This window comes from Notothenia coriiceps, unplaced genomic scaffold (genome assembly GCF_000735185.1).
Source record: "Notothenia coriiceps isolate Sejong01 unplaced genomic scaffold, NC01 NC01_scaffold00017853, whole genome shotgun sequence".
Lineage (NCBI taxonomy): Eukaryota > Metazoa > Chordata > Actinopteri > Perciformes > Nototheniidae > Notothenia > Notothenia coriiceps.
The window spans coordinates 216,245-226,982 of NW_011350554.1; the positions used below are offsets into that span (position 1 = coordinate 216,245).

A 10,738-nucleotide genomic window follows, 5' to 3' on the forward strand; every position below is an offset into this window, starting at 1 on the left:
AGAATGTCCCACTATTACTTTATAGGCATCTAATAAAAATTCATGCAACAAGTCAAATCCACCTGTGAGGTGGGATGGATTATCTCAGCAAAGGAGAAGTGCTCACTATCACAGATTTTTTCAGATTTGTGAACAATATTTGAGAGAAATGGTTATTTTGTGTATATAGAATTTTTTTAGATCTTTGAGTTCATCTCATGAAAAATGGGAGCAAAAACAAAAGTGTTGCATTTATATTTTTGTTCAGTGTATTTTCTTCACTCCGCTGGGAAACTGTTCTCATTTCAAGAAGCATCAGATCACTGCATGCACCGCATCGTCCAATCAGTGAGCGATACACAGTAAGGGGGCGGGGCGAGTGTCTGAGGATTTAATCGAAGGATGGTCTGGTGGTTCCTCGATTATAGCTCCTCCATTATCGCTCCTCGCTCCTCGGGCAAAAATAAGGCCATTGGGACGCTACTCAAGATGGCACGGTGTACATGTATAAGTGCTCACAGTTTCCGGTGAGACCAAGACCGAGACCGAGGAGCGAGGAAATGAAAAATAAGAGAAGTGAGAAAGGGCCATATACTCGACATTGAGAAACGGCCGTCTCCAGTACAGGTCAGCACTGAGTGTTAGTGATGCCTGCTAATGTAAACAAAGACCATATTACGTCCAAAACATGTTGCGCATTGTTTCTGATAGCAATGTTTCTGATAGGGCCGGGGGTCCACATTTCCGATATTACGTCATATGACACGCAAATCTGGATCAGCTCCGCTGTACCGCCGTTTTTAGAGATGTGGGTGCGGAGGAAAAGAGAGAGGGTTTTGTTTTCTGACACTTTGTGAATTCCCTGGCACACCAGGGACACGTATAAAATACATCAAAACGTGCATTTTGCATGATAGGACACCTTTAAAATAATACTCCCCTTTACTCAACCATATGCACATTTCCAAAAATAATAATCTGTGATTTAGTATGCATTGATTTGCTTTTCGGAGAGATCTCCTAACAGGATGTATGAACAGGGGAAACAATTACAGAAACTGTTAATATTTCAAATGGGAACCTAAGTAAGGCAAGGGAATATATTGTAGATATAGTGGATTTAACATTTATGTCAAGCCTGGATTTCATTATAAAGTTGAATATAGAAACAAAATTCTGTATATTGCTTTTATCTGTCAAAATGTTTAACATGTTCTGCAGCCCTTTTTTGGCTCTCGATTTAAACTGCAATAACAATGTATTACCCCTAGATGGCCAAGTACTCCAACTTTTCATTCAGCCTTTTGTCTTCAATTGTCCTAACATGAATCTAATCTTCCTAAGAGCTACATTTGTGTAATGTGGCATGAAAACAAAGACTTGCACGCTTAACTGTTATACAAGACCACAGACTTAACTCTGTCAGTTGAGCTGTAAGGAAAGGCCGTTAAGTCTGGAGGGAGGGAGAGAAAAGGAGAAGAAAGTGAGCCATTGTTTTTCACAGCGACCCACTTATGAGCTTCATTCCTTGGAAGCCACAGTTGTCCCCGTGATACTACTGTACAAATCCTTCCATTTGCATGTTTGTTGTACTGTGCATTTACTTTTTAATGATATTATTTATCTCCTTCCATGTTTTCATCAGCTGCCATAAATCCATTTGATCCATCTGCATGTTTCAAAGTCCTTTTCAGGTAATTGTTATTCTGTTTATCACCCATCATTTGTGCTGTAGCAACAAAGTGCTTCTGTGTACCCACTCACATTCTTTAGTGTTACCATCTCAGTTTTACTATTGGACCTCGTTTAGCTCCCAACACCATATGAAAGGTGTTTCCCCACTATGATGCGTGCTCGAGATTCTGCATCAAGGGATCATTTTTGCACTGAGGAGTAAATGTGTGTGTGTGTTTGTGTGAATTTGAGGGATGGGAGGGGGGTAGGTTGCACTCTGGATGACTGAACAGCTATGATCGAGGCAGCCTGAGCCAATCAGCCGGCGAGCACCGTGCCTTCTGATTCTTAATTGGCTCCCAGTGAGCACAGCTGATACACAGAGAGCCAGCTGGTTTTATTAGAGAATGAGCCGGGGCCAGAGTGAGGAAAGCAAGAGAAGAGAGGCAGATATATAGAGGCAATATTCAGAGTGCGAGTATCAGCCAGTAATTACCTTCCAGCTTCTGAGCCAATCACAGAGAGATACAGAGCGAGGAAGCCTATTTACATTCTCAGTCTATTCCCCGGGCTGAGAGGGAGACAGTGTGCTGATTGATTTAGAGTCAGAGAGAAGGGACCGGCATAGCTCATCCTTTCTCATATTTGCAGAGTCGTGCTGGGAGAAATCAGATGGACAAGATGAACCAAAGCTCAGCTGAGGCAGGGTCTGGAACCATAGCACTGCGTTACCTCAGGTAGGCACCTGTTATTTTCTCTCATGATGTTTTGCTCTTTTTCTTTGTTATTTCTCTGTCTGCTCTTCAATTCTGTTTATTTCACACTCACACCAATTCACAGGATGGCTCTTAAATCAATGCACAGTGTGTGAAAACAATTCCAGATGGAGAGTGGCGTGCAGAATTACACAGGAGAAACATTTAGATCCCCTTGTGAGACCCAGGAGAAAAGTCTTTACATGAGACTTAGAGTGTGTATTCATATGGCAGTCTGTTTGAATCAGAGAAAGCCTTTAAAAGGAAAACAGAGTAGAGGAAGTAATAAGAGATATCAATTATTTAAGTTGACCTGCTTTGCAAATGCCACATCAATACCAGTGATGATAGTGATGATGATGGTAATGATAATGATGCTGCTGGTGGTGGTGCCAGCAGGGATACCTTGGTACGCACTGAGAAACTCCTGCTCTGCTTAGGGAGTGTTGAATTTCCTTCATTGCTCTTTTCCACTCCACTGAAGCCTCACATTAAATTATAAATATAAGCTGTTATTGAATTAGGAAGGTTATGTTCGATGTGGCATTATCATACATATTACCAGCTATGCCACTCATTTTATGATTCAGAATTGTTTTAGTGGATGAGAGGTGTAATCAGTTATGCAATCGAGGTTATTGTGGTTCGCCCCTGGCTGCCTCTGTAGCACCACTTTTACTCACAGAGTGACGGAGAGGAGGAGAATTTCAGGAACAAAGCGCTACTTCTAATGTGCTTGGCATCTATGTGCTGGTATTTCCTGACATTTGTATAGTAATATGCAGGTTGTTTACCCACCTTTTACACATGCACATACACACACTCACGCACAAACTGCACATGCATATATTGATTTATCAATTTGGATCCACTTAAAAATTCAAATATCAGTCTGTGATCATAAAATGCACAATTAGTACACAGCCCTTTGTCATCATGATCCAACTTGTCACACAAGAAATGCATTTAATGAAAGGCTGTGGCTCAGTGGCTGGTGTGCTGGACTTCGAATCAGAGGGTAGCAAGTTTGAGTCCCACTGCAGTCAGCATGTCGTTGTGTCCCTGGGCAAGACACTTCACCCCAAATTGCTCCTGTGGGGATTGTCCACAGTACTGAATGTATGTAAGTTGCTTTTGATAAAAGCGTCTAACAAATGACATGTAATGTAATGTAATGTAATGACTAGGCCATCCTCCCTAAAAAAAAAAGCATTATAAAAAAGGTTCACCTGAAAAAACAAACAAAGCCAATGAGTCTTTTGTGTCAGCCATTAATAACAGGGTCTGTATGGATATGCTAGACTGAAGGCAACGTCGGCAATTTTGTTGCATTATTAATGCAATGTAATTGCCAGATTTTGACAAGAGAACAATGCCTGGAATAAAATTCTGGCCCTGCAGCATTATTTTATTTTTTTAGATTTACAATAATGTTGAAGTGAGATGCTGAATCAATGACTTTTTCACTTATTTTGTCCATCTTTAATCTGTGTTTATTTCTGTGCAGCACTTGGGGTATAAAGCCATGTAAAGACACACTAGAAGCACACACATTCACAAACACCCAAGCTGCGAAAGACATTGTAACAACCTTTAAATACAAAAAAAGTTGTTTAATTATCTTATTATGACAAGATTGGAGTGTGAAAGCCTGAGTGATGAGTGGCCTTGCCGTTTTTGTCTTTGGTCAATCTATTATGAATTCGATGTTTTGTCACTCAGTAGTCATTCTTTCCTCAGTGCATTTCAAAGGATGATTGCACAATATAGCCACCTTAATCAATGCATGCACCTACACATGACATCTATTCTTGGAGCTTATTTTTTCCCCTTCTATAATGTATGTAATTATGCTCTTTGCACTCTCCTCCAAGTGTTTACGTCTGCGGAAGATTAACTATTACCCAAGAGGCTCTGTCTCAGTTTTCAAATCTCTCAGATCTCTCCAGCTTGATTTTTGCATGCTGGCAGTCAATTAAGACAGTCAATTAAAAACCCCATATTCTACCTCTAGTGGAATCTAATTATACAGCTTCTATTACCATCAGGTTATATGTCTAGGTGTGCAGACATGTAAACATGTATGCACTTATAGGTCCTCCATGCGTCTCATTTATTCACTTTTAAACCAACCTGCTGTTTATAATCAATTATAAAATGATGTAGATATTTGCCATGGTTATTCCCAAAAAATACACGATACCCAGTTGTTATAGCAACCTGTTTAAGCAAAAAGCTTGGAGCTGATTTTGAAACCAACTAAAATTAGATGAAGATAATTACTTTCTAGATCTCTAAGCTCTATGTAAAAAAAAATGCATCCATTAGCCCAGATTCATCTTTGTGATAAAGCTGCTTAATGATCTGATATAATTATATAGAAGTTTTAAGAAATGGATTTGCCAGTGGCAAGCGGAAACTCTCTAAGTTAATTAATGAAAATCCCTATATGAGACAACCCTGCTGTTTTAGTGCGATAATGGTTGTGTAACTAGAAAGATACAAAATAATTCCAAGCACAGCTGACTTCCCACACTGCTGTTTCTCCACAGTACCAGATTAGCCAAACTGACATGGATATGTTTCACAAATTCTTAAAAATGTAAAGTTAATCCACACCTGGCACAGTCCCTGGCTTCAGCTGTGAAAGTTCATATGGCTTGTAGAGAGCAAATGTTTGGCTTTTGTGCATGATTTTTGGTCAGAATAAAATGGTTTCACCTCTATTTCTAAAAGGTCAGTGCTCTGACCACATCACTAGTTGTTCTGTTGTGTCTAGGCTACCCTTAACAGGCAAATAACAGCAAATAATGTTCTCCAATCAGCACGCCAGAGAACTTAAGAAATGTATTACAAAAGGATTTCATTTTTTTAATCAGCCTTGAGATTATTAACTGTACTCAATTTTCTTGCTGCACTTCCTAAAAAGAAAACGGCATCAAAACATGTCCCATTTGTGTAAATTCTAGGGGTCCTATTGAGGCTTTATGGGGTTTTCCTTTCCTGTAGTGTGTTATATAGGTTTTCGTGCATGTAAATGATCTGCGAAGGCTAAAATACCAAAGTTCCCTAGAGAGGGAGGTTCTCTCCCACATGCTCCCCCCCCCCTCCCTGACTGAAACGCCTTGAATAGACTCCTTTGTTTACTTCCTGAACATAATGACATCAATATGTAACACTCGCGCTCCTATTGGTTAGCGCTCCAAAACATTTTGCCGTGGCTAAGGGGTGTGTTATGTCCAAGCAGTTGACCTATCACAACAGAGCCGGCCAGCTAACCAATCAGAGGAGACTGGGCTCTGGATTCAGACAGAGGGTGAAAAGAGGTGCTGCAGCACAGGCATCATGAGAAAAATAAAGAGCTTTTTGAACATTAAAGCAGGTAAGCTTGTCACAGTAGAGGAGCAAAAGGCAAATATGAACCTGAAAATGAACACAGGGAACAGGACCCCTTTACCGCAAAACGTTGAGTTTAATGCAACACTTCTCTCTTTCTGTATCTTTCTGATGTTGTTTCCCCCTCCTACACTTTCTACTCTGACAGTAATGAATGTTCTGATTCTTTGGACCTTTTCACTCAGCATACCTGAGGCCTGGGGCCAGTCGCTCAGAGAATTGTTAGAACAGCCTGAGATATTTTTGTCCTTTCTCTATTAACTGGTCTGCCTATACCTGTCTATCTGAGCTGCTGCCAGTGAGTAAAGCTGTCTAACTTTACCTGCTTTGGCTTCATTTCTCCTACCATGGAAATGATGCATTTCAGGCTTATTGTTATTCATTTGGCTTACTTCCCTCTTTTCAGCTTCCTGCCACAAATTCCCATGGTAGTTCCAATTGCCTGTGTGACAGCTCTGGCATTTATATATAGACCAAATGAAATGATTGAGGTTGAGAGATGGAGAAGCATAGAGGGAGATGGGAGGGGAGAGATTATATCAGTGCACTGTTTAGACATAATTGTCTTCTACTGTTAAAGTCAGATTAGCTAGGCCTATAAAAGTTTTACATCTACGCCTCACATGTTTAAAAGAAGAGCATGTGGATGAGAGTGAGGGAAAAGCAAAATGAGGACTGATGGTATACAATTAGTAATTAGATCTACAGGAAGTATTCTATTTCCCATCTTTGCTTCATAAGTATAGCAATACATATCTGTAAAGTGTAAACTAACAACATTAAAGTAGGAAAGAGAGTATAAATCCATTAATTTAAGGTAATTTAGTTACTTTGTGTATTACCTAGCTTGTGGTAAGAGTTAGAACATTGCTTTTTTATGGTTTACAGCTAACACAATTATCTGGTGATAACAAGAGTGTTAGCCATGTTAGCAGCTGTTTTAGGCTAAATGCTAAAGTTAGCACTGCATGTTCCCACCAACAACTGACAATAACAAATTGCCGGAATTAACTTTATCCTTAGAGCCACACTGTAGTCTTTACACATGTTACTGTTTGAAGTGTACTTTGGCACAGCTTTGAGCTTAATACTAACATTAGCATGCAATAACATCAACAGCAATAGGCTTCAGCTGAGGATGATATGAATTAGTTTTGAAGGAACATTTTAATTGTATTCTTATATCCATCAAATGTCTACATTTCCATCTAAAGGTGAGATATTTTAATCAATATGTGATCATGGTCTTGCTTAAGTTAAAGCCATGGAGTCACTATTAATTAGCAGGATTGGAATTGATGACACATTTAGGAAAATGTTATGGCAATCTACTTAATATTTAGCAATTAAAGAATTCCACGGAACTTGTGGGGATATTAGGGGACATTGATTCACAAAAATGACACATTCATAAAAAATATAATCTTGCTCTAGCGCAAGTTGGTTGGAAAAGAGAAGAGAACAGAGTGAAAAGGTCACTTGAAACAGTTTGGTCAGCTTATCTTTGTTCTGGGTTGGCTCTGGCAAACTGCAAGAAGGTGAGCAAAAATAGAGAGAGAGAGTGTGAAATTGGCACTATTTAATAGGGTCAATTTATGTCAATTATTGAACCGCTATTATGTGACCTGACCTTCACACTTCGATGATTTTGTGAGTTTCTAAGTGTATGTGTTATTTGGATGTGGAATAAGTGCATTGAAACTCTGATCTGAAAGCTGGACCCCTATCAGTTTCTTTCCTCCTTCACAGCTACAAGCTTTACATAAACACATATATAAAGATGACATATCATGAGAAAGAGACTGTGATTAACTTTAGGCCGTGGTGCAATTCTTTATGTCTCTTTACTAAATAAGTAGGAGCACAATGTGTCTTGTCTTTGAGAAAAACTGACCTTCAAAAGAAATCCCTCATACTCATGTTCTCGATCTCCTGCTACTATTGTACAAACATAAATTAGAGGTGGTTGTAGTCGAGAGCTGCTTAGTAGAATACATCTTCTAATAATTTACAATCATGATTTAGCAGAAACTGTAATCGAAACAGAAAAAATTACACACTTGAGTCACGGAAACCCAAATTACGAATGAATGTGTGAATGTTAAGGGTGCCTGTATTTCTGTGTTTATGCATCAATGTGTGTAAGATTGATTTGACAGGATTGAAGTGAGCAATGTTGTCTTTTTGGAAGCAGCTGAATGCTCTCAACTTAGCATCTGTTGAAATGCTCTCATTGTATTGCCTGCAGGGCACCTCTCGGCTTATTTTTAATCATCAAAAGAACCTAAATAAAAGGGGCTGAGAAGGTAAGCAATGGCTGGAAGGCAGTCAAACATGTTTTTCAATATAAAAGTCATAACTGTTTTTTTATTACTAAAATACGAACAAACTGCTGTCAGTCTTCAATGATGATTTGTGTTTTTCACCATGAGCTGAACAGTATAGCTAATCTAATGCTCATTTTAGTCTAACAAACAAAGACTCAGTGACAGTGTTTGCGCTGCCACAGACAGATTTCTGGTTGTAAAAGGAAATGCGCGCACTCTGCAGCAAAGGCTTTGTTTAGTTGTACATCTTGTAGCATGTGACTACCATCTGTGACAGGCCTTTTGTATGCCATTTGAAAGGTGTTCTGAGGTATAAAAGTAATGAGACAGGCTTTCATTTTGTCACAGTGAAACAGAGCACGAGGCTATAATTAGAGAAAGACTATTATTTCATTTGGCAGGTCCACATTGTGGCAGGTCCACATTGCGCCTTAATTAACTACAGTTAATGAAACGAGTGAAAACACAAGGTTTGTCATTGCCAAAGTAACATTTTCACATGACTTTTATTTTGAATTAGTATTTTCCTTCTGTAATTCATTTATGACATTTAAAGGTTACAGTCATAGTATTAGTTAAATGTTCACCAATTGCACTTGCAGACACTGTTGACAAAATAAACAATAAATATATTTTGGGAAAGCACAAATAATCCGATGGAATGTTTATTTAACAATTGCTCATTGACATGTGTGTGAATCAGTTATTTCTTCAAATTGATTAAAATCTCTGTGGATTGCCTCAAGATGAAAGCCCATTCGGTTTGCTTAAAGTCTTCGATAGACATTTTATTCCAAGATAATATCATTATTTTTGAATAAATAGTCTTTCTACATTACATTAAATCAGTTGTGCCAGCTTCAGATATTCTACCCATAAAAAGGTTCTGACTTGTGTGAAAATCCATGAACTATAAAGCATATATATGTTTGTCTAATGTTGTCTAAGAATACATTGACATTTTGTTTTAGCATATCGTGGATATTTTGAAATCTGACAGGCATGAGAGCCTGAAGAGAAGAAAGAGGGATTATGGGGGGTTTATATATTTCCAGATGATTTAGGTGGTATGGGTTTGAAAAAATTGTTATTAAGATTGCTGCCTCTGTCAACCTGTTCTGTTCCCAAATACAATAATAAGGCCCAGTTTCAACAAGAACACTTGAGCTGGCTCCACTGACATTTCTTCAAATCCTGCAGAAATTCAGATCCCACCACAGTCCCCAACACAGGCTACAGGTAAAACAATATTTTTGAACAACATGACAGATTTATTGTGCAGCTCATTAGTATAACATCTTAGTTCTCATTGTCTGGAAAAAACTAATTAGTGCCGTATACCCAGCATGAGCTCTGTCTTGTATTGCGTTATTGATTTCAGTGTGAGGAATTTACTTTTATAATTGTCTATTAGATTTCTTATTTGTAAAGCCTGGCTAAGCGGTGTGCATGTGTGCCCAATCATTAGAGGCTTTAGCATGCAGGAATAATCCATCAGAAAGCACTGATAGAGTAGTCAATGAGATATCCTGAGGTCCAGCATCTTAAATCATCTGATATTTCCAAGGTGACTATCTCTTTCCTTGAGTCCTTGAAATAAATGATGAGTAGACTTGACATTGAGATTTTCTCCATCTATCTTAAACCCATGTTGCCACCAATCATCCATCAGCACAGAGTGTCCTGACATCTGCCAGATTTCAGCCTGTCTATTCATTCTGGAGAAGGTACACGTGAAGAAACCTGAAACACAGCTGTCGTTGGAAAATAAATTAAATCGTAAGGGACAAACACAGTTAAACTTGTTAATCACCCATTTATTATGGCTCAATACCTCACCTCACTTTTAATAATGATTCAAGTAATGCATTGTCAGATGATTCAATGGCAGGGCTCAACGCTAACTTTTAAAAGTGGTTGCCAGGCTGGCAACCAGGCATCAGCTTTTGGTTGCCAAAACTGAAAATACGGTTGCCATTTTTAGTCATCTTATATTTTAAATAATTAAGATACTATACAGTTATACATCAACTTAATAATGAAAATGTGACAAAAGAATGTTCAAATGCTTTACAATAAGTAATTAACACAATTATTTGAAACTTAAGTGGTAGTAAACTTGTCCACCCTCAATTGCTGGTATACTAAATACCAGTAGTGCAGCTGTTGTCATGTTCTTCACAGATCCCTCAAACATGAATCGAGCAAGTCACTAGTTTCGTCATCCGTTGTCTCCCTTTCAAATCTGGGTTCTCTTGACCTTTGTGCTGACCCCCACCATAGGTCCATTGGCCCTTCAGCATTGAAGTCTTGACCTTTGTGCTGATCCCCACCATAGATCCATTGGCCCTTCAGCATTGAAGTCTTGGATTGGCCATACTAATATATTTCTAATGTTAAATAAATGAAAAGCATTCACAGACAATAATTAGATATTAATGATTAATGCTGTAAATTACCTTTAATATGTCTAATTACATTTAAAATGTGTTTTTATAGAAGTGATTATATTTGTATGCCAATATTTTCCTATTTTAAAGTTTCGTTTTGCACTTTTATTTTGGTAGTAATAAGATTGGGACTCTTATTTTGAAGGAACTTTTACCG

At 38.4% G+C, this 10,738-nt stretch overlaps 1 protein-coding gene across 1 annotated transcript in view; it reads left to right on the top strand.

Annotated features, from left to right (window-relative positions):
- Positions 1–2,072: 2,072 nt before the first annotated feature.
- Positions 2,073–10,738, top strand: part of LOC104950616 (yjeF N-terminal domain-containing protein 3-like) — a 34,621-nt gene continuing 25,955 nt past the window's right edge. The window contains exon 1 of the mRNA XM_010777156.1: positions 2,073–2,390. Within this exon, the coding sequence (XP_010775458.1) occupies positions 2,326–2,390 (65 nt within the window). The 5' untranslated portion in view covers positions 2,073–2,325. The remainder of the gene's footprint in view (positions 2,391–10,738) is intronic.